We start from the raw sequence: 24,693 nt of genomic DNA, 5'->3' as shown, positions 1-24,693 counted from the left end.
CTCGTGACCCACACCTTGTCTCGGTTTGACCCTCAAATTGGGTTTTAAAACTATAATAAATAATCACTTGTATTATTATGCTGACTTAAGTCAGCCCGATCCATGACTCGAACCTCGACCGGTAATAAAGGCTTTGCCATGAATTGATTATTGAGTTTGATTTTAAAATTTTGATGATAATTATTTTTATTCTTGTATGGTATAGTTGGATAATTAATAATGAAATATAAAAACTCAAAACTGGCTCAAAGCAATAAAATCACTACTTACGGTGTTATACAATGTAGTTAAATGACTGCTTTGAATAGAGAACTAACTAGGGTTGATTGTTATAAAATGATTGTTTAAAAGCAAATGCAAAGCATGGAAAGGTAGAGAGAGTCGGGGTGAAAAGGATACCTGTTGTGTGAGGGAAAGGCAGAGATTGAAAACGGTGAAAGGATTGTGTTTTTTCTATCGCCATGGTCTTAGCAGCCTTGCTGGACCCAACCATCTTTTCCCTTCTTTTTATTATTTATCTTCTTTCGAAGGAAAGTTTTTGCTTTCGATTTGTCATCCTTGGACCTCATCTTTACACAGTGTCCTGCGCACTTGCCTAGGGTTTGCATAGAAGAATTGACGGTTTGAAAGGTGCTCTCTTAGGGTTTGTATTCTGGGCTTTTCCCAATCCTTTTCAGACCCCAATTCTATTTAGGTCAGCATCTGATTCTTCATGAGCTTAAATGTTTCTTTCAAGATATTCCCTTTTTATTCTTTTCCTCAGGCAGCTTCTCACCCAAGGTTTTTCCACTTTTTCGCTCTGCTGATTTGGTGTGGGCTGCGATAATCAAGGCTAGAGACCGAATTGCCCAAACCCTTTCTCTGTCTCCTAGATTTGTTATTGAATCCAAACCAAGATGCCATGACTGAGCTTTGTCGAGGTAGGAAGTTCGCAGTGCACGTATTTCAAAGCAGAAGATGAGCACAGTTCTTCCCTTGAAAGTAATACCCTGTAGGACGGCTACTTTTCTTATTTTTTTTTTAACGGTAAAAACAGCCCACATTTGCTGCTCCAAATTGCAAACAGAGAAGTGTAAAAGCTGCAGCAAGTAAATAATTTTCCCGGCGGTGTAATTAACAGCGTCCAGGACGACTACAAAAAGTCGAAAACAAACAGATTTAGGGTTGGCAGCAATCCAAAGAAAATGATAGTACTGTTTTCATTCAAAAAGCAAACCAACGTGGAACATTTTCTCAGACCCAGCTCGAGAAGGTTATATAGTATTTTACTAGAGGCCTTTACATCCATCTATCTATACAGTCTGTGCATTGGGCAACCCTTTTATTTCAGTATGTGCATTTAAATACAAGTACTAGGTAGTTTACGAGTTTCAAACAACGTTTTTTTTAAAAATAAATTTATTTTTTATATATTTTTATATCTCTTTAATATGCTAATATAAAAAATAACTTTTAAAAAATTAAAAAATTATTATTTTAATATACTTTAAATAAAAAATATTTTTAAAAATATCAGCTAACACACTGTTAAATACACTCTCTATTCCATTTCCTATTCCTATTCCGTAAAAGTTGAGAATATAAATTTGATTTTACAGAAGTGCAGAAAGGCTTTACCTTCGTGCTCCTTACGCCAAAAAGGATACTCGTGATTAAAAAAATACAAGGACTAGATCTGCAAAAAAAGAGAAAAACAGGGGGCTTTAATAAGTAATCAGGAAATAAAATTTTAAGATACAAACTTCCCACCTAAGTTTCCCGTCCTTGGGAGGGATAAGGGTGAGCTTGGATTTGTCTATTAGTCAAAAGGCAATCTATATAATAAATCCTACAGTCTTTTTTAGTTAATCTTCTTTTCCATCAACTAGCAAAATCGAGTTTGTTAACCAAATAAATGAGAGAGGCTATATAGAGTTTTTGAAGTGTTTCTCATGGGGAGGCTCAAATAAGTATTAAGCTATGTCTCCAGGGCAGCTAGCCCTCCCCATTTCTACAAATGCTTGATCCCCATAACTCGTGAAAATTCCAAGTTTTGGAACCCCTAATCTTTCATAAATTCACGGTTAAAAAACCTAAGTTAACCTGTAAAGCTAAATAAATTCTTATAACCAGGTGTTCAATGTGTTTAGATGCAACATTTTGTATAAAATCAGATTTGATATAATATATCCTTCTATCACCATGTTTGATTTTATCACGAGGCATCTTTTGTTCCCTAGTACAAGAAAACTAACGTCACCATTCATTCGAAGTGATGGAACTCCAAACCAAGAAGGGAAGCAAATTCCCATAAATAAAAGTGCTATAACTTTAATTATTATCTCCACCTCAAACCTACTCAGCCCTATGCTTCTCGCTACCAATCTATAAGTCGTCCATTCTTTTTCTCAAAAGATGATGCACCCACTAGTATCTTGATCATCCACCAAAGAAACATAAAACACATAAAGGCAAGTGGATAAGGAGAAGGGAAAAGAAAAGGGGAAGTCGAGGAAAAATACATTAAAAAGCAACCATCCATACACAACTGGGCATAAATTTTTCCACATGATACAGGCCCCACAAGAGATTGATATGACACATTTTAGTGCTGTAAGGTGAGGTCCCACCACAATTTCTTTTTGCCAAACAGCTAGCACAAAAAAAACAAAAGGATCTGTCTTGTGGAATCCAAACAAATAATATGCAAAGGCATATTCTCAATGGGTCATCAAATACCTTATGAGACTTTTTATCCAGATTCCAGACACTAATTACCGGCTTGTGGCCTCGTGTGTTCATGGCAATGCTACTGTTGAGGGAGAGTTGATCACGTGCGGCTGGGTCTTAGTAAAACCAAAGTCCCCAAACAACCCCTGCATCATCAAATGCAAGCCATCATGTGAATATCAAGACTTATCCTTCCCAGGGCATCAAATACTAAGCATATGCATCACCAGAAAAAGCGAATTGAGTTTTAATATCCTAATCCAGGCATATTCAAATGAGAAAAGGAAGAGATTACTGTGTGAATATACTTTTCCACTTAATTGTTTGTTCTTATACTGAACCTTTTCATGTCCAAAATCACTTAAGTTTTGAGCAGCAGCGCGTGTTCCAAATTCAAAAAAAGAAAAGAAAAGAAAAGCCTTAACTACACATGAAAAAGAAACATGGTTCAAATTTACTCGGATTTACCAATACCACGCATTTGGAATGCCAGGGAATAGTGAATGTATTGTTAAATTTTACTACTAAAATACACTAGCATTTCACGTTCAAATTTTAAAACATGAAAAAACGAAATCTGGAGTTATGAGGGAAAATGACATTGCAAGGGATAGAAGAACAGATTGGGGAAAAGAGGGTTTGGGAATAGTTTCATGTATAGACATACCATGGCATCGTTGATTGCATAAGCCACACAGTAGTGCTCCTGAGAAAAAGGAGTTAGGGAGAAAAATTAGGACAGAGAAAATCAACAATGATGACAGAGAACCAGACCAGAATTTATGACTAACAGAACATAAATCACAACTCCCCAGATACTCTCAAGCAGGCACAGCTTAGTTCTAATTAGGTTGAACTCCATGCACATAGAGTACCACGTATTGTCATTAATTAACAATCTGTGGCACTTTCCACTTTCTTTTTCAACAGGAATGATTTGACTTGCCTGCATCATGTACCACTCTTCAAACTCATCGAACAATTCCAATCGTTCAATCCTGATCACCAGAATATAGTGGATTAGAAACTTCTCAGGAGCATGCCAGGGTAAAAAAGGGAAAGAAAACAAAGGTTGTACAGTTAAGCAAATCAGAAAACAAACTAGTTAAAAAAAAAAAGGAGACGTGAAGGATGAAAAGCCAAACAGGAAAAGAGATTCCCTTTGTATCATCCTAAAAGCATCATTTACAAGACAATGAAAGAATTTAATCGGCTAGTTTTTTTCACAACTGCAACCAAACCAAAATCTTCACAAAAAAGACAACAGTATTCATTCTTTTGCAAAGGAAAAAATCTGAAAGACTCACGTACAACCAGGTACCCGTGGTCTCTTTAACCACTCCTGATATATTTCCTTTTCTCTATTTTTATTTTTTGTTGGCTAATATGCGAACAACATTTTGAGGTTTCTACTCCCAGACATGCTCTCAAACAGCCAGAAAGATATCATTTTGCCACCGTTCAAAATTGCATATTCCAAGGAGAGTTACAAGAATGACGCTGCCCTTTTTCCAAATTTCTTAAATTGCAAAAGCAGGCAACTAACCACAAATAGTTTCACAACCAATGGGTCTGCTGACCTCTCCCAAAATGCATTCTGCAAATGTGCCCTCGTGTCCTTATATGTTTGCATGTTTTTAATCATGGTAATCAGATGATGACTGATCCTGTTTCCAAAACCATGAGCTCTAGAAAAGCATAATTACCCACTAACTTACTATGTCATCCCAAAGTATGTACACATATTACACTCAGCCAAAAAATACACAGAAGTAGAGCATAGCACATTTACAGAACCCATTACTCCTATATAATTAGAAATTGATTAGAAAGTTCTGATAAAGTATAAGAAATAATTCCCAGCACCTATCTAGTATATCAATAATAGGCCACTGGGCACATCGGCAATATAACAGACAAGATGAAAGCAATGAAGTATTTGTGAAATGTCCAAGGATTATAAAGCAAATACCTGCGCCTTTCTTTAGCTTCAATAAAATCAGTATAAACTTTCAGCATGTCCCAGGCAACAGCTATCTGATACCTCACATATTTTGTAACAAGAAAATATTTTAAAATATGAGAAAAGAAACAACAGAAAATGAAGGTGATAAAGGCTTGTCAGACACATTCTAAACCAACTTCAAGAGAAAACCCCCAACTATCAACTTCAATGCCAATGCCTAAAACCATACAAATTTGAAGTTTTTGGTTCCAGCACTAAATAGAACTGATATTTAATTGACCACGTAAGATGCTCTTCCAGAAAAAAATCCATGCACCAAAAGTCAATTAATTGGAGCGCCTGAGAAAATAATTGGTAACTGCACTGCCTATGCTTCAAAATGTACTATGATTAGTTATTGAACTATTCTCATAAATTGGATCCACTTATCAAGTGACTGCCACGTCTAGGAAATCCATTGCCCTCAGATAACACATTGTTGAACAAGATTGATTGAATCAACACTGTATTTTCTTTATTTGTAAGAATCTCAAGTTTGATTCTAAAGAGTAACTCATCAGAAGACATACCTGCCATCCTTGATCAAGAAAAAGTTTTTCCTTTGCAAGTAAAGTTGGTGTGTCATAGATACCCAATAGTGCACAACCTCGACTCTGAAAGCAAACATAACAAAAGGACACTTTAGTTTAACAAATACATTTACAACACAAACAGATAGGTCTGGTATTGTTCATTGTGTAGCCAAGACATTTAGGGAATTATTTATGTAACTGGTGCCCTGTGCACAACCTGGTTTAGCCAGTATTAGAGCAATAGATTTTTAATTGCTTAAGGGACCAGAGAATTCTGTGGTTCATGTATTGCTCATTCAGCATTAAGAACTCTAAATTGCCTGGTGCCTGGAAAGGAGGACACATTACCTAGCATATAACAAAGTGTTCTCGGACTTAAAATCCGAACTTCTTTAGGGATTCAATAAGTTAACTCATGAAACTCCTACCTTTCCCTTGCACCTAGGTTAGGGATGGTCAATAAGAAATAAAAGATGTGTATTTCAGTTGGTAGTGATGGAAGTCAATTTCCTGGAATTGAAGGTAGGACTTTTGACTAAAGGACAATTTACTTGGTTCTATTTGTGCACTTCAACCATTAAAAGATGTCAAGGATAAAATGAATTAAGCCAATTCATCAATATATACATTAAAAAGGAAAACTCAACCTCCAAGTTTCTGATCATTTGCTGTCCAAAAGCATCATCCGGGTGTATCTATTGAACAACCACCATAAAATGTAAATATAACAAATTGTAAGCAAACAGACCAGACAAGCCAGGACATGAATATGAATAAAGAAAAAGAGACTAACATGTAGGGGAAAAAATAAGTCAATTAGCCTTGAGAAAGTTTAAAACCTGCTCATATAAGAAAAATGCTGCTGTTGAAAACGTTTTTGAAGCCCAACCGACTATACCACGAGTTGACTCAGGATCCAAGTATATTAAAACGCATTCTGCAATTATAAACGTTGGCAAGCTGATGCCAGTATAAGAATGAAGACAAAGAACAAAAATCCATAAGAAAAATGATAGGAAAAAACTGAATATGAGGAGAAATTTTTTTTCTCAAGAAGCTATTTGATGATGTAAAATTGCCAAGTTTCCAGAACATCATGCGTGCAACAAAATACATAATTGGAAAAAATCCAAAGCAAAATGCTTTGAGAAAAGCAGAAGGAACCTCAAAAGCCACATGCCTAGAGATATGAACATAATGCCCTTAAAAAGTTCAGGTGCATAAAATAGCTAAAACCATCGTAATGACTACTTAGAATAATAGGGTTCTAAACAAACTTTGAAGCAGACAAGACCCAATTACAAGTTCCAAACCAGGTAAGTTAATGAAATTTGATTTGGTTAAAGAAAAAGAGGATCAGGACTGCACGTATACCTGGGATTCATACCGGCCAATGCTATGATATCATCTAGTTTTTGTATATCACGCAAATCAACCGAGAGCAGCTTGTAATGATCACTGAGCACTTCTCCCTTCTCTGCAAGGTCAAGGTAGCCAAATAGTGCAAACCAGAAATGAAGCCAAGCTTTTGAAATCATATCAATATTGCAATTTAATGCACACCCATAAAAGAATCTGTCAGGAATGGAAACGGGATGCTACTCGTTTTTTTTTTTTTTTTTGTAAGAAAACCTCTGGATTTATGGCTTGCAACCAAAGTCACTTACCTGGTGAGATTGAAGCCGTAGCACCAAGCTTTTCCCTCAACTGACTGCTGGTTTCAATAATTGCTGCCTTTTTTCTAGTTACCTAAAATTTAAAAGCATTAATTTCATCTAAGTTGGAAATCAATAGTCGATCATTGGTCCAGCAAGCATGTATAGATGAATAATTAACCTAGCTCGGCGTAAAGAAAGCCGAAATCTAAGTGAAACAGAAAATAATTTAGTACATTGGTAACTTCTATCATCATTACTTTTTTATCATAAGCGCATTGATAACTAAACTAAACTTCTATAGCAACACTCAACTTCAAACTCTCACCTCCTTAAAATCCAGCTCTACATATAAAAATGGCGCTTTTCCTTCATCCTGCCATCAAAAACACAAATATTGCAATCAAACCTATAGTGGTATCAGGTTCTTATTAACACAATTAATGAATGAACTGCCGCGGCAAAAAGTTCATAAATTGATAGTAAAAAACACAAAAATTGCTTCATTTTAAGCATATATTAAAAAACCTATTGAAACAAAGGATGTGCCTCTACGCAAATTATGTCAGATCATAAGGTTAAATGGTTATATGGTTACATTGAAACAGAACATGCCAAAAAAATTTAATCATAACACCCAAACAAACTATCAGGCACCTGTAGTTGAAAATACATGGTATCAAATCCTGCTCCGAATGATAATATCTGCTTTTTTGTATCGCATTTTCCATCAATATTCGATTCACAGTCAAGAAACTGGAAGAGAAGCTTTCGAAGAGCAGCCCAGCGCGCAAAATAGCCTTAACAGAAACAACACACAGAAATTAATTAAATACAATTACTATTAAAAGAAAAAATAAATTTAGAAAAGTTTTAGCAATTACCGCGCGGTTGATTATGGAGATCGCCTCACAGGTCTTCTAGCAAATAAATGGATATAATCGTCTTTCCATGTATCCCTTCTTAAACACAAAGACCGTGATGGAAAAAAGTGGATGATAAAGTGATGACGAGTAATGTTTTGCCGTGATTTTGAAGTTTTTTTCGTTTTTCTCTGGCAACCAAAACAGCGAGAAATATAACTAAGATAGAAGAGTAAGATTGATGCGTACAGTTTACTGGCGGAAGCGTCATCGTTTGTGGCTTGAACTGCTGCTCTGTTGCTATGCGAATCGGCTACTGGCCTTGTTGCCAATCGTTTGTTTTTAGGCGAGAGGACGGAGGAGGAGCTTCAAAAATCGCTGTGTGTAATTTTTATAAGTAGGATGAGGCGGCTTGGGAAAATCGATTTTAAATCCGGGTTGGAAAATGAACGTATTTCTCCGTTACGAAGAGGGGGCTTTTTCCGCAGTGACGCTCCGTCTCTGGATGGACCATAAAAAATATGTACGCCAGCCGCGGGGCCCTTGGGACTCTTGAAGTAAATTAGACCTTCCCTTTTTCAGAAAATATAATTAATTCTTGAGTTTAAAAAATTCATGTTTAGTGATCAAACACATTTAACATTGAGTAAACTGTTTTTTATTAAAATTTAATTTTTTATTTTTAAATTAATTATTTTTAAAAAATTATTTTTTAATATGCTGGTACAAATATTTTTTTTAAAAAATATATATATTTAATACATATCCAAGTAAAAAATACTTTAAAAAACACTATCTATACACTTTTCAAATATCCTCTAAAATTAATACTTTTAATCAAAGGTGCTTTATATTTAAGTAATGTTTAACTTTATAGTAACATTATTTTTTATAAAATGTTATTAAAATAATATTTTTTTTATTTTTAATAATTATTTATGATATTAGTTATATCAAAACAAATAAACATTAAAAAAATAGTTTAAAATAAAGAATATATATATAATATATATATTATAATATTTTGAAATACAAAAATAAATGTTTGAAGTATAGAAAAAAATTTAAATATAAATATTGAAAAAATATATAACAGATGAAAAGACTCAAGCTTGTTAGTTTTTTAAAATAGTAGATACTAAATTTAATTCACTCGAAGCTTTGTTTTGTTTGGAATAGATGATTAGAACACCAATGACATGAAAACAAATTTCTGTGCATTTAATTTCACTAAAATACATAGCATAAGCTTTTTAGTTTATCTCTAAGTAGCAAAGAGCGAAGGCATTTGGGATGATTCTAGTTTTTTTTTTTTGTAAAAAAAAAAAGCAGTTCAGGCAGCTAAAAAAAACTTGAAATATGTAGGTTAAACTTATATGAAAAATTCCAAAAACTTCTGAAACTTATTTAAGATGAATATTTAATATGTTTTGTCAATGTTTTTTTAACAGGCCACAAGTCATGGTTACATTAATTACATGTTTTGATATTGTTAATGTATAATATTTTTAATAAATTATTAGAAATATATATAACATATTTTTTTATTTTTTACCTTTAACAAAAAATTATTAAAAAATATTTAAAAAATTATCATTTATATTTTCTAAAAGTTAAAAATACTTATAAAACTAACCTTAAATTGGTAAAGCATACACATGTGCCCACAAGCTTACTAGGTTAACGAAGTTTGATTTGGTTCACTCCCCAGCAGTATGAATTGTTGTTTTGTATTAAATTTCGTGCTAAAATACATGATAATAATTTTTTTTTTTATTATTTTTAAAATTATTTTGACATCAGCACATTAAATTATATGAAAAACAAAAAAACTATTTATTAAAGTAAAATAAAAAAATAAAAAATTTAATTATTTTTCAAAAATGCTTTTGAAACGCAAAAAACAAACAGGGTATAAATGAAAATTGAAAGAATGGCATGGAAATTTTTTCATGTTTCATATGTATCAATCACCGAAGTAGCTTTTTATAGGTTGAGTCCCGGAGTTACTAGGTTCCGGATTGATTCATTTAGTCAGATTTTAAAAAGTAATATTGTTTAAGTATTATTGGTATTGTTGTGTTTTGGCGTTTTAAAAGTGTTTTTAAAAAAAAAATAAAATTTTTTAATTTTTTCTTTACTTCAAATAAATATTTTTTTGATGTTTTTAAAATTATTTTTAATGTCTGATTTTAAAAATAATTTTTAAAACAAAAGGTGTTATTTTAAAGATATTTCTAATGAAAATTATTGTAATTAAAATTATTTTAAAAAAAAAATCATTTTAATATATTTTTAAATAAAATATTTTAAAACAGCCCGTTTTGACTGTTTTTTGTAAACACGTAACAATAAGCAAATAATGCTGGTAATAGTTAATTTTTAATTTTATTATTATTATTATTCTCTACGTGCGCTTTTTTTATCTCATCATACCCGATGCGGATTTTGCAGGTATGAAGTGATTTTGGTAGCGAGGATACAAAACCTGGATGGTGGATTCATGCCTCCGGAAGCCATATCTCAAAGCTTCGTCTCCTTTCCTTCTTTCTTCTTCTTTTTTTTTACTTTACGTGTTGTTATTTTTACTCGACAAAAAAAAAAGAAATCAATTCATCGTCCCTTTTACCAGAGTTCCAGACAAGCTTTGATCTCCCTTAGTACCTTCATTATTATTCAGTGATCTCGAAACTTTTTTTTTATTCGATTTGTAAAGTAATTCTTTACCAATGAATAAATTTAATTAAATATTAAATTTGAATTTAATTAATAAATAAATTTAATTATATATTTTAAAATAATATATTTTTTTTCCCAATTTCATTTTTTTTTTTCTTATTCATAAATTATTATTATCATTTTCGTTATTTTTCCTAGAATGATTCTAGAATTAAATAAGTACATGGATACCCCTTTAAAATTAATTTTAACATTAATTTCTCATATTTAATGTAGTAAATCAGAGTAGTTGATTATCTTATTTAATTTCTTATAGAGTTTAAATTTACAAAAATACAAGTTTTTATTTAAAACTTCTTAATTAAAATTCGATTTAAATGATTCAACTATTAGCCATTTCATGTTAGCTAAATTAACCTTTAATGACTAATTCCATCTTCCCTCGTTATAACGGTCTTGTTAAATGCAATTAGTAAATCAATCCCTTGTAAAATAAACCTTTAAATTAATTGTATTTTGATTGATCTTAAAACCTCTAATGTAGTATTGCGATCATTGTACTATGTTTATGCGAGAGCTATATTGTTTTAATATAGTATATTAAATATATATATATAATAGAGAGAGAGAGAGGAGAGAGAGAGAGAGGGTGTATTTTTAATGTGTTTTTTAGCATAAAATATATATTAATGGGAATCGACCTCATGTTACCGGTTGATTTTAAGGTTTTAAAAAATGCTCAGAATCGATTAAAAATATAATTTGATTTAAAAAATTACAACAACACATTAAAAAACATTTGAAACGATAAACATGTTATTTTACTCAAATTAACCTTAGGATTAACCCTACCAAATCGTTATTTTTTCAGGTTACAAGTCTTAATAACCAAGCAACTCTTAATTAACCTGATGTTGAAAAATAAAATTCAACTAAAAAATTAAGTTAAGTCAACTCGGGTTAAAACTGACAAACCAAGAAATGAGTATGAGATTATCCCTGTAGAAAAGCCAAACTGATACAGATCATGGAAACTCAATTTCCAATTAACCCATAATGCCTGAATAAATTTTTTTAAAAAATCAATTAAAAAAAAATAAAAAAAACATTAAATTCAACCGACAAGACTCATAACCATAAGTCAAATGAGACTATTGATAACCTTACAAAAACACAAACTAAAACAATTTACGAAGCCTAATTCTCAATCAATTTAATATCAAAAGTTAACGAGATTTAAACAAAATTAACTAAAAAAATAGTAATAAAAAGCCCTGGTAAGCAATCTAACTTGCACCCAATTCACAATACTATGATAATTTCATATTAAAGAAAAAAAAATCATGAAATGCATAACCTTCCAATCCAACTTAATGTTCAAGGATTAAATTGAAAAGAAAAAAAATGATCTAAGTGGCCTAAGTCAACCAGTTAACCTGCAAACCCGGGGTAGGAGAATGGTGGACTCCATGCTAAAGCAAATTGAGAAAAATACAAAGTCCAGTTTCAAAATGATCAACACAATGTTGGATTGAGATTTGAAAAAAAAATTAACTCAATTAAAAAAAGGAGTAAGGAAAACAAGTCAATTGACTAATCCTTTAAAACACGTGGCTGGATTGATAAAACTGTAATAATCATTATAAAAAGCAAATAAAAAATCCAATTATAAAATTTAATTTAAAATAACAAAACCAAATAAAGCAAAATGAAGTCGGAGAAAAAAAATAATTAAAAAATACTAAAAAAGTACATGACTTCAACATGGTCAACTTGCAAAAATTTGCTCTTTAAGTCACAAAATTGTAATAAACTTTCTAAAAAGCAAATTAAATAAAACACACATAGCCTAGCTGCCCCAATAAAATTAAATGTTGGAAGATAAAATAAAAAAATAAATAGATTTAGATAAAAAAGAAAGAAATCATTTGAAAGATTTTGAGTGGCAAGGTGAAAAAAAATGTTGGCATTTAACTATTTCATTTGTTACTATGAAACCAAAATCTTTTAGGTGTATTAATTTAAATTGAATTAACCTTTAATGGTTAATTTATTCTCTCCTACTAAGTAATTCCCTTGTGTTATGCTGCAACGAACCAATGTTTTTTTTACATGTTAAATAACTAATATTGAAAAAATTACTTCCTAGTGTTATTAAAACTTAATCAACCAGTTAAAATTGAAATCTCTCAATTATATTCTTTATCTAACTCAAACTTTAAATTAAAATGTATATGAGCTATCTCGATTCAATTAACGGGTTAAAAGAAACGGCATGTGACAAGTAAAAATGAGGTTTAACTTTAAAAATTTTCTAGATAACATATTTTCTTAATTTTTTTTAAATAGTAATATATTGGTAAACCATGTCCACTCAGATTAACTCGCTTCCCTCATGACTTAAGTTAATGAACTTTGTTGAAGTCAATAACTTTTTTCAATTTTTTTTAAATAAATTTAGACTATGTGATAAAAATATAAATCCCTGCCAAAACATATGACTAACTTAATACCCAAATTGTTTTTTTGTAATGATTAATTCCAATTAAAAATAAAATAAAATAAAATAAATTATAAAATTTAATAATTAATAATTAATGTTTTTCTTAGAATAATATTTTATTCTGATAAAACACAAAAAAAATAGATGCTCGATTATACGGTCGGACTAGAAATTATCTCATTTTTCTAGCCTTATCCAACATGTTCCACCTTAGGATTTAGAAGAAGAAAGATAATTGGAACACTTGAGGTCTAGCCCATGGTCAACAACAAAGCCTTGTCTTTGCGAAGATCCTGGGTTCGATCCTCAAGATACCAGCCTGTCACCCCCCGGGTGCCTTACCGCCTACGGGCTTGCGGATGTTCAGTGGGGCCCGGGGAATAGTCGGGTGCGCGTAAGTGGCCCGACACCCCGTAGTTATCAAAAAAAAAAAAAAGCGATAATTGGAATATGAACCAAATATTATTCCATGCATTCTTTCATTGCAGGACAAAAAACATAAAGATTAATAATTTCCCCCCTCTCTGCTTGTAACGGGTGCGAAATATCATATGACATATAATAAATTGTGAAGATTCTCCTAATATAAATATATTTAAAGAATACATCTCTATTTTACTATAAGAAAAGAAGAAAGTTGTTAAAGTTTTGATTTTGATTAACGAGAGAGATTTTTAAAGTATTTTTATTAAAAATATATTTTTAATAATAACCTATTAAAAAAATATTGAAAGCTAAAAAATTAATGTAAAACAAATTATTTTTTAATTTTTTTTTTTTAAAAATACAGTCACCCCACCTAATATGTGTCGTTTAAAATTGTATTTTGAAATATTTTAAAAAATTAAAATTTTTTTATTTTTTTTCTTAAATTATTGATATGTGGTATTAAAAATAATTTTTTTAAAAAAAAAATTATATTTTAAATAATAAAAATACTTTAACAACCGATCAACTCGCAAATACAAAAATGATTTAAAGTTACCAGCAATTTTTACTCTCTGCGACGACAATCGGTTCTCCTTTCGTAAAAATCCATCTCGTTAAAATCATCGAGTTCTGCTCCGTCCTCATGTTCGTTTGTACAGGGAAAAGAAGAAAAAAAGAAAATTCCTAAAAACACCTTTCATCACGTCACATACAGCAAAAAAATAAAAATAAAGGCAGAGGCCTTTTCTTCTTCGATTTTTCACATTCAGTACTCTCAAATTCCCCCACTGCCTTCTCCTTCTTCTTCTTCATCTCACAATGCCCTAACCCTTCCAATCCCCCAAAAATCATACCCAGAACTTCTCCCCCCCTTTCTCCAATGTCCTGATTCCCATCAACGTCTCATACCAACTCGTTGATTAATTTTTATTGGAGCTTTGGGAGCTAGTACTCCGTCATCGTCAATTTTTAAATTATGGACATCGAACAGAAACAAGCAGAGCTCATCGATCACTTCGTAAATCAAGCATCCACTCTAAAAAGCCTCCGCTCTCTGCCCTCTTATTACGAAGGCCAACTTCTCATCCCTCTCTCTTCGCCTTCTCCGAGATTCTCTCTTCGCCCACCGTCTCCGAGGTATTTTTAATTTTTTACTTACCCTTTTTTCTACTTTATTTTCCCATGTCGTTGGAGGGTATTATAGGTATTTAATTTGGTTTGAATTTTGTTGACAGCTTGAAGGAACTGAGAATTCCTTTTGCCTTGATGTTCTTCGGTTGTTTGCCCATGGAACCTGGAGTGATTACAAAAGTAAGCATTCAAGCCCCCTTTCCCTCTCCCCTCTTTCTTAAGTTTCGCGCTTGACTTGGTTTTAGTTTTTATTTTTTTGAATTATGTATGTGAATCATTTGGGTTTCAATCACAGCAGAAATAAATTTGGTATTTTCCCCTTATCAGAACTTGATGATTGGATGTTGAGAGTTTGAGTTTAAGTTGCTTAAGAATTGGAGTATTATTGTATGGAAAAAGCATGTTGAATGATTTGAGCCACTTAATTTTTTCTTTTCATCACTGATATATGAGCCAATGGGCTTTACTGGAAGATGGATTTTGAATTTTGCTGGCTCGGACGAACCAAAAGCAATGTGACACTGCAGTTCTGTTTCCAGACTCGTGGGTTGACTGATACCGAATGATAGTTATTTTCTTTTTTTAATAAATTTATGAGTTTTCACTATTGGAATTAGCTGGGAACTTGTTATACTAATGATAAATGGCTATTCACAGTCTTCCTTGGAGCAACTGGAAACCAAATATTTTATACTCTTCTAACTTGTTTTTGCCCTGAATTTACTGAATTAGTGTTGTACCTGGGATAATTTTATTTATTACGCTTCTCCTCCTTTTGCTAGTTCTTGCTTTTGTTATGCCTTGTGATAGGCATCCCCATGGACATTTACATGAGAAATCTGGTTCTTAACTCTAATTAGGCACCTTGAAATTTTTCTTGAAGAACCCTGACCTCACTCAGCTGCCGTGGAGTTTTTCTAATAGAGTGCATGTATGGAATATAAATTCTGTGGTCATTACTACTATATATGATGACACTGTTAGGGACTGTGCTTTTCTTGTATTCTGGCTGTATTGTGTTAATAACACAGTTGTTTGTCCTTGATTTTACTTTTTCCCCTCTTAGTTTTGAGACTATTTTGAAATGGGAAAAATTGTTTATTTACAGGTAATGCTGGTCGTCTTCCACAATTGGTTCCTGATCAAGTCCTCAAGTTAAAGCAACTTACTGTGCTGACACTGGCTGAAATGAACAAGGTATCTTTCCTTGTATTATTAAGCCTTTCTACAGAAATGAATTTACTTATCTGAGTAGCTAATTCACCTTCCTGATTGTCTCATGGATTCTCTGCAAAATTTTGATGATCACGAATCTTGCCATAAAGTCAATGACATAACTCACAAGATGTTTCAACAGTTATCATGAGGGGAAAAAAAAAGAAGAAATATGCAGTTAATTTTCACCTAAGTTAGAGAAGTTACTGATTGTAGTTGGGGCTAAAATCTAATCTCTGTTTTGATGAATCTGGTTAAGTTACGGTAATTTTGTATCAAGTAAAATTGAAACTGTTTTCAAGCTTGGAATGTGAGTGAGTGTTGGAAAGTTCATACTATGGTAGTGATTGATATAAATATATTGTATAAGCAGATTTCATATGTTGAAAATTACTATTTTTTTTATTATCATTTGCATATGCTGTACCACTAGTTTAAAAGTTGAATATTGCATGTTACATCTTTTTTCTTCTACATTTTAGATACAGAATATTTTGCTGATCTCTTGACCCTCACCATTTAGATTGTTTTGATGCCCATCCTTTTTAGGTACTTCCCTATGATCAGCTAATGCAGGAGCTAGATGTTACAAATGTCCGTGAACTTGAAGATTTTCTTATCAATGAGTGCATGTATGCGGTATGTTTTATGCCAGCTGCATTCTATTCTTTCTACAACCATTATTGGTTTTTTCTTTTCTCATCTGTAGGAAAATGGAGTTGACTGGGCAAACAAAATTTATAAATTTGATGTTGCTGTAGTTCTTTCTTTCTGTATTTCTTTCCTGACAATTGCACGTGTTATTTGCATTTTCTTTTCTTTCTTCTTTCTTCTTTCTTCTTTTTTGTTGCCTTAACTCTGGTTCTTTCAGGGAATAGTACGAGGAAAGCTTGATCAGTTGCGAAGGTGCTTTGAGGTCTGTCAGTGAATGTGTCATCAACTTGCCTTAAAGTTTGTATTCTATTGGTATCTTTTACCCTTTACAAACATTTTAAAGCTTATATGATGCTTTCTTTTTTCTATAGGTCCAATTTGCTGCTGGGAGGGACCTTAGGCCTGGACAACTTGGGAATATGTTACAAACACTATCAAACTGGTATCGTCTTTAGCTGACTAGTATTTTCATATCCTCTATGATGATGCTGTGTTGTATGCTGACTGCAAAAATGCCTGAACCCATATGAAATGGGAACTGCTGCTCTATTTCTTTTAATAAAACACAAATAATCTGCTTAAAATCCAGAAGACTCCATAGTTGCATGCTAAGTTATTTGATTTTTCTTGTCCCCTGGGTAATGATGTTTTAGATGTTCCTCCAGCAATTTGTCTGTTTCTTTTGCTGAGTTTGTCAAGTTCAAGTTAATTGGTTTTCACACGTGATCTTGTACATTCTGGTGTTACGCCATAGATCCTGATACTAGCCTTTAAATAACAATGAAACTTTCTTTCTAATCCTTTAGATGGTTTGGTTTTCTTGCTCATCATGTATTTCTGAATATGATGTTCATTGTGTTTAATCTGTTAGGTGTCAGCTCTCCATCTAACTTTATTCCTGTGGATGTCTAGGTTGGATACATCAGATGATTTGCTTGTCTCGATTCAGGAGAAGATAAAATGGGCTGATTCTACAAGTGAATTGGATAAGAAGCACCAAAAGGATGTAGAATATAGGGTGGAGGAAGTAAAGAAGTCACTCTCCCTCAAGGTCAGTTGAATCCAGTTTTATATCCAAGCATGATTCATGAGGCATGATATAATTTGAAAATTAAAAATCTGAAACAAATAATTATAGATCCTCGCACATCAAATAGTGTCATGGAGCATCATATAAGTTGAAAGAAATAACTGGATATTCCAAATGTATTGTATGTAGCTAGGAAGTAGAACATTTTTTTAATTCATGTTGGCTGCCGCTTTTATTTAGTAGATTCACATGACTTGCTTATTATATTCGATAGCAATGCTGCAGCAGGATAAATGCAAATATTCTGTGTTTTGCTGGGATACGAGGAGGGTTATTGTGATTTTGTTCAGTGGGAATCTTGCAATAGCAAATTCAATTAGTGCATGGAAAAGAGTCTTTATTCAGTTACTGTGATACATTTTTCGATGCGTCTTACTTACGTTGTGGCAGAAGCTACACACTGTAAGCAGGCAGACATTGACTTCCGAGGGCATGAGGAGATCTATTCTGAACCTGGTGGAGTGATGGACTACGAGGAAGACCGAAGCCGGCCCAAGAGGTATTTAGATCCGGCTTCCATTCTGTGATTCTACATTTATGTATGCACTGTCATCTTGTTGATATCACTTAAAGGTCCTGGGAATGCCAATTATCAAATTAGTTAGGGAATATAGAGTGTTTTTTTTTTTTTGTCCAACTGGACTGGCTTTGCTCTAGTGTTTTTCACTGGTGACTTGGAAATTGCAGGAGACGACATCCAATATATTGAAGATATAGATAGATCATGAAGCTCATTGGAAAGGTGCTCTCCATGTCTTGCCTGATTTTTGTTCATGGCATACTGACGGCAATTGATTGCAGCTTTTGGAGATAGTGATATTCCCGGACAGTGAATTTTTCTTCGCCACTTTAGATTAATATTTGAAGATTGTACCTCGTTTGGAACCAATTATCATTCTTATTGAGGTATAAAGAACAAGACCAGATTTGTTGGGGCGGCTTAAGACTTTATGAAGTCAGATTATGATTCCGATCGTTTGCCTTTTGATGTCATCCTTCAATTGATGAGGAAATCTGCTTATATATTTTTGCTGCTTCTTGAATGAAACCACAATCATGTCAAGAACTATTTATGGGTGAGTTTCTTATGAATAATTACTATTTTAGATATATCTGAAATTCTTATCTCTTGGATAATATATATATGATATGGTTATTGCTAACTCAATTCGATATATGTATATGTTTGTATATATAATATATATGTATGTATGCATGTATTTCATTCAATATCATATTTCCTAACATTTCCTCTATTCCAAAAAATTTCTCATGTTTCATTTTTGAGATATATTAAGAATTTCATTAATTAATATGCCGGGTCATCTATTTTTATTTTTATTTTGTTTTAAAATAATTGTAGATTTTTTTACACATGGGCTTTGATTATAGGTATTGTAGTAAAGTATATGGATTAAATGTTTTGACTTGACAATCATTTTGAGACAAATAAAGATAAAAAGCAAGACCATCTATTTGGGACGTGGAGAGTATTATATGCATATCCCAATATTTATGTTGTGTATAATAATTATAACTTTCCCATATCTATATATATAAATTTTTATATTAAATATTAAATAATGTTTAAATAAACGACACTAGGTTGGATATAGATATTCAAGATTTTCACGCCAAGAATAATAAATAGGAATGGATATAATTAATAGTTTTGAGTATAAAGAAATGTTTGGCACAGTGATTGAATCACTATCTTGTTATTTTAAATTTTTTTCTCGTTTATTTTTTTATATTCTAAGTTGTTTTAATAAGCTGTTAAATTTTTTTTTTTTTAAAATAAAAAAAAATATTATTTTAATATATTTTCAAATAAAAATTACTTTAAAAAATAATATTTACATCATTATTTCAAACACCTAATCAGGAATGTTTGTGTTAAATGCAATAACCTGAAAGTCTGAAATCCAGAGATGCTGTTTCCTGGTGGATTGTTGAACCCTCCCATTCTTTTCTTCTTTTTTTTTAATTCGAGGTGTCCGGCCAGCTTGCGCATACATCACAACTAATCCCCGGGCTCACTGAATATTTTGCAAGTCCAGTGAGCATGTAAGGCACCGTGGGGGTGACAGACGTATACAAGTGGAGCTTGAAGCCTGATATGGAGGAAGAGAACAAGTTTCTTCAACCACTAGGCCATAACCGCATGTGATTGAACCCTCCCATTCTTCATTTCCTTCGTGGGAGTTCTTCATTTTTTGTTCATGGATCAGTAGTTATGCACTCATCATTTACTAGTCGCCAAAAGATACATCTTTGAGCTGTTGATCAGCTGTTAGAGCCTTATATTCGACGACAGGGACTTGGAGGTTAACATGGTCATATCTGATTTTTCCAAGTCAAGATCATTGATTGACTTGGATGGCGTCTCTTCTTGGAGGCCATAGCCAATTAGAGAAAATTGTGTCTATAAATTCTTCCAAGTTCTCTCTATACTTCCCCCACTCTGCTCCTTGCTTTAAATTCAGTCCTCTCAATGAGTCGAACTAATATGTTCAACTTCTCCAAGCTTGATCAAATCAACCTAATGGGCAGCAACAATGGCTGTGCTGTCTACCGAGTGAGAAACCCTTCCAGTGCCTACTTCTACGCTCTCAAAGTGATCACCATTGACCCCCGAGGAGGAATTTTCCCGCTGCGAGATCCTCCACGAGATGGAGTTATTTCGAGACCTCAGCCACCCCAGCATTGTGAAATGCCACATCATATTGGACAGCAATGGTGAAGATATTCAGGTCCTCCTTGAGTTCATGAATGGAGGATCCCTTGCTGACAGGCACATAACTAGCGAAGGCCATTCATCGAACATTGCTAGCCAAATCCTCTCGGGCATTGCTTACATCACAACATCAAACCATCCAATCTTTTGATTGATAATGCATACAATAGCGTCAAGATTGCAGATTTTGGCTTGGGAGAAATTCTTTCACAATTTCTGGACCCAAAAGATTTTGTTGGAACCATCAGGTACACGAGTCCTGAAAGGATAGATTGCTGAAAGTGTGACGAGTATGCAGGGGACATCTGGAGTTTTGGATTAGGTATCTTGGAGATTTACCCAGGGAGGTTTCCAATTGAAGTTGAGACTCGGGATTATTTGACAAGGCTGGTGTTTGCAATATGTATGTCAGCCCCGCCGTGTGCATCAACGGAGTTTCGCGATTTCATTACACGGTGTTTGCAAAAAGAGCCAGAGAGAAGATGGGAGTGCTCTGCAGTTGTTACAATACCCTTTTATACTGCAGAACCAGGTGAATCAGTGAAAATTGCAAGCAAAAACAAGAACTCTTCCAATAATGTTCTGCTCCTTTTCCATTCTGTCACTTCCATCATAAGTAATCTCTTCCATCAAATATACTCAGCGATCACCTGGTGTTAATGTGTGTAATGGTTTACTAGAATGTCAATATACCAAACTGATTGCTTTTCTTTTTCCCTTCTAGCCAAATGCGTTGATATTCAGCGTTTGATTTGCACACTAAATTCTGCATCCATCATGATATACCACAAACAAGACTTCTATATATTTGTTCATGGTTAAATACTTGGACTAAACTAGTTTAATCTATACTATATACTTATAATCTTAGACTTGAAAATATATCTATAAAACGCTGCTTGCCTCTGACAAGTCAACTTTCACCTAGTTAATCCAAGTTAATTTAAAATTAAATTGATTAAAAAAAATATTATAATGCTTGTTTAATTTTTTTTTAAAAAAGTAAAATTATGTTGATGGAGTTGTTATTGTACATATTAGGTACGTTGACCTGATTTAATCAAATTAATAATAATATAATTTAATATAAAACCTAATCCAATCTAGATTTTTAATTAGCAAGTATTCGGGTTGACCTGTAAATAATGCTGGAATTAATAACATTATTTGAAACCATAGAAAGGCTGAATACATCTTCCACCTGGACATGATCATGGATGGTCTAACTAATACTCGGACAAGAAGGAATTTAATCTAGATAAGCTAATCTTAAAACAATCGAGGATTTAAAAAATTCTACTCCATGATATCCTAAAAACACGGTTTGAGCGAATTTTCCAAGTCAAAGAAATGGACGTGGACTGATCCATCTCCGATTTCCTATCCTGACACTATTTTCTTCTTCGAGGCAACTACTTCAGAGTTTTCAGTTTAGCCTTCTCGATGTCTCAGACTATCTGGTTCAACTTTTCTCAACATGATCGAATCAGTCTAATAGACAGCGACAATGGTCGGTCCAGCTACAAAGTTAGCCACCGTCCTACTCTCTACTCTCAGCCTAGGGTGTCCAAAAAAAAAAAAAAACTTTTTTGTTTTGCTATACCAAAAATACAATGTTAATTACTAGATGATAATAAGCTAAATGAATATTTTAGGAATAATTAAAAAGATGAATGGAATGAGGTTGATTTTAATTTACATGAGATAATAAAAGAGTATTTGTTTTCGATTGATTAATATTTAGTTGTTGAAATTTTATGGACATAATTATATTGTATTGTATTTTTAAGTTACTTAAACTATCAATAAATTTTTATTTGAATCAAGGTATTTGAACTTTTATATTGTTTATATTACTTTTGTTTTAATTGTGCTATATATTATTTACTATTTACCTGTATTGTTAATATATAATTAATTAAAAAAATTTATTTATGATTTATATTGGACCTCTAGATCAATTGTTTGGCTTACCTACAAATACAAAAGATAAAATAAAAACTATGATGTTAAATGAAAAATTTAGAAATGTATTTTGGAGGCTTCCCCTTGGTAGGGTACCCAGTTGTAGTGGAGAGGCAGGGGAACTTAAAGTTTTTTTTTTTTTTTGATTAACATAGATGTCCGAATCAGCTTCCACGTATCTTGACTAATCTCATATGCTCTGAAGTTAACGATTATATAAACCTCTAGTGGTTATCATATTAACAACCACATGGCTCAAATTTGAGACCACATGGAAGCAAATCCTTTGATTATAAACTCTTACTATTAAACCACCGACTAGATAGCTAGAGAATTGAAGTTTCTTGCTATAAGGCTATCTAGCAGCTGAAAAGTAAAACCTACTACGTGTGTGGGCACTATGAGGTTTTGTTTTTTATTATTTTAAAAGTGTCATTGGAATTTGTTTAAAGTTTTTTTTTTTTAAATTGATATTTTTTTGCATGTTTTTAAATTATTTTGATGTGCTGATATTAAAAATAATTTTTTATAAAATAATTTTTTTTTATTTTAATATATTTTCAAGTAAAATATATTTTAAAAAATAATTAATATTATATTCTCAAACATCCATGCCCATTATCGTTTTTGGTGATGAGTTTTGCATGTGCTGTTTTCCACAGCCCCTGCTACACAAACTCCAGAGGATGGGAGAAATACAAATTCTCATGGTCTATTAGCCAAACTATTTGCGCAAGTGTTGGCTTCATAGGTGATTATCAATGCCCGCAACCTAATCAATTCAGTTTAATTTTTTTTTTCTTTTTTTGTCAAAACAATACTGTTTTAACTTAATCTATCTAAACATGTTTTGAATCGGATTACAGATAGAGCGGAGTTTTATAATAACTAGATTTTGCATTTATTTTTAGCTTGTTATTAATTTATTATGATTATACATGGGGAATCTCCTGATTTGTATAAAATATTATATATTTTTGGGAATGGTTGCTTTCTATCATATAACAGAATTAATTAGATCAATTCGAGTAGTTTAAGAGTATAAATTCACAACGGAATTTTATGAAAAAAGTTCATAGAAATGAATTACTATAACATCATAAACAATTTCTACATGAGTTTATGACAACATGAATTACTTTCCAGATTTTAAGGTTGTAAGTGGCACATAATTCTCATTAGATCATCATGCTTTCTTGCCTTTCTTTGTTTCTATGTTCTACCTAAGCCATCCTATAATTGTTGTGGCCTTGTAAACCCCTTTTTTTTGGTCTAACACAATTTTTATCACATTCATTTAAAAATAATAATTAAACAATTGTGACTTAATTAACTAAAACCAATTATATCTAACTTGGACGAAGCTTACGAGGATTCATATGACATCACCTTGAACTCTTGATTTCTCGAAAGACAAGAAGACCTTTTCGATTAATTAGTTAATAAGAACATAACTAGGTTTCAAATAATCCATCGCTCAAGACCTCAACAGTACTTATTCTTAAGGAAATATAGAGAATTACAAAGGGATATCTTGGCTCGCGATGACTCGTTTTCATTTTCTCCTCTTGGGGGAGCCATCGTGCACCAATTCAGGCTCAGGAGATCTTCTCTTGGAGCTCAATCTAACAGGTTCATATTCTTTAGAACCAATTAGATGAGGAAAATTAAGCTTAGCTTTGCTTCCACGAATCTTAAAAGCAGCTTGATCATAAGCAAGAGCAGCATCCTCAGGTGTCTCATAAGTTCCAAGCCACGTCCTTGCTCCATTCTTCTTCGGGTCCCTAATCTCCGCCGCATACTTCCCCCACGGCCTCCTCCTCACTCCCCTATATTGACTCCCTTTCGGGGCCAGCGCGACGTTGCTCTTACACGCCATGTCCCCTCCAGGAATGCCCTGCCCCCGAGGCTCCGATTCAACGACCGCTAACGTTGTTGAGGTCATTGAATCATCAAAGAGGAGATCATGATCATCACTGAAGCTTGAAGCAGTACCCTCAGTACTATTTTCCATTTGTGGGCAAGTACTCATCGGAGTATCAAAATCACGATCAGTATCAGTAGGGCTAACAAGATGCTGTTGAACGGACTCCAAGAAATCTAAACCTTCAGACTCTAAGCTGTTGTTCCCTCCTTGCCACATATTCCTGATAAATCTTGGTGTTTGTTTCCACCGATTAGGGTTTTGGTGTTTGTGTGGATCTTTGCTCTTTGGGTTTTGATGTTCAGTATGTCTTATACAAGTTTAAAGATGCTTTGTGGGTAACTTGTTTCATTTCATTTGATTTCAGCAACCTTGTCCTTTCTGAGAAATTTCTGCATTGCTGAGCATTCTTTTCACGTGGTGGAATTATTTGTTTTTTTAGGGTAGTTGGATTGAGGTGTTTTTTAAGGTATCCAAGCTTCCCCATTAAATAGCATGTCACTTGTGCCACCAGGTGTGATTAATTATTTTATTTAAAATAATTTTTTTTATAATTTTAGATTATTTTGGTATCCTAATATTAAAAATAATTTTTTTTATT

General features: G+C 32.7%; 2 protein-coding genes and 2 pseudogenes across 3 annotated transcripts; 2 read left to right on the top strand and 2 right to left on the bottom strand.

The window, feature by feature from the left end:
* Nucleotides 1-1,617: 1,617 nt before the first annotated feature.
* LOC118034173 (leucine carboxyl methyltransferase 1 homolog) lies at nucleotides 1,618-7,869 on the bottom strand. Of its 2 annotated transcripts, XR_012167950.1 has the most exons (13): nucleotides 7,790-7,869; nucleotides 7,560-7,703; nucleotides 7,231-7,278; nucleotides 6,915-6,996; nucleotides 6,622-6,724; nucleotides 6,087-6,207; nucleotides 5,895-5,942; nucleotides 5,245-5,328; nucleotides 4,682-4,746; nucleotides 3,656-3,707; nucleotides 3,377-3,415; nucleotides 2,719-2,855; nucleotides 1,618-1,675 (listed from the first exon to the last, which is right to left on the bottom strand). XR_012167950.1 is itself a non-coding variant. In XM_073404652.1 (12 exons), the coding sequence occupies exons 2-12, from the start codon at nucleotides 7,575-7,577 to the stop codon at nucleotides 2,778-2,780; spliced, it is 738 nt and encodes a 245-aa protein (XP_073260753.1). In that variant the 5' UTR covers nucleotides 7,578-7,703; nucleotides 7,790-7,869; the 3' UTR covers nucleotides 2,476-2,777. The 2 variants fall into 2 exon arrangements, 1 of the variants encoding a protein (XP_073260753.1); XM_073404652.1 differs by lacking the exon at nucleotides 1,618-1,675 and having other exon boundaries at nucleotides 2,476-2,855.
* A 6,379-nt stretch (nucleotides 7,870-14,248) lies between these two features.
* On the top strand, nucleotides 14,249-18,576 carry LOC118034085 (COP9 signalosome complex subunit 7-like; annotated as a pseudogene).
* Nucleotides 18,577-19,569: 993 nt separating this feature from the next.
* On the top strand, nucleotides 19,570-20,921 carry LOC118034086 (mitogen-activated protein kinase kinase 4-like; annotated as a pseudogene).
* A 2,569-nt stretch (nucleotides 20,922-23,490) lies between these two features.
* Nucleotides 23,491-24,499, bottom strand: LOC118034087 (ethylene-responsive transcription factor 2-like). The gene has a single exon (XM_035039276.2). The coding sequence runs from the start codon at nucleotides 24,309-24,311 to the stop codon at nucleotides 23,724-23,726; it is 588 nt and encodes a 195-aa protein (XP_034895167.1). The 5' UTR covers nucleotides 24,312-24,499; the 3' UTR covers nucleotides 23,491-23,723.
* Between the last annotated feature and the right edge of the window lie 194 nt (nucleotides 24,500-24,693).

Source organism: Populus alba, chromosome 14 (assembly GCF_005239225.2).
Source record: "Populus alba chromosome 14, ASM523922v2, whole genome shotgun sequence".
In the NCBI taxonomy this organism is placed as follows: Eukaryota; Viridiplantae; Streptophyta; class Magnoliopsida; order Malpighiales; family Salicaceae; genus Populus; species Populus alba.
Note: the sequence above shows the minus strand (reverse complement) of the source record. Positions and strands in the feature narration are given on the sequence as shown.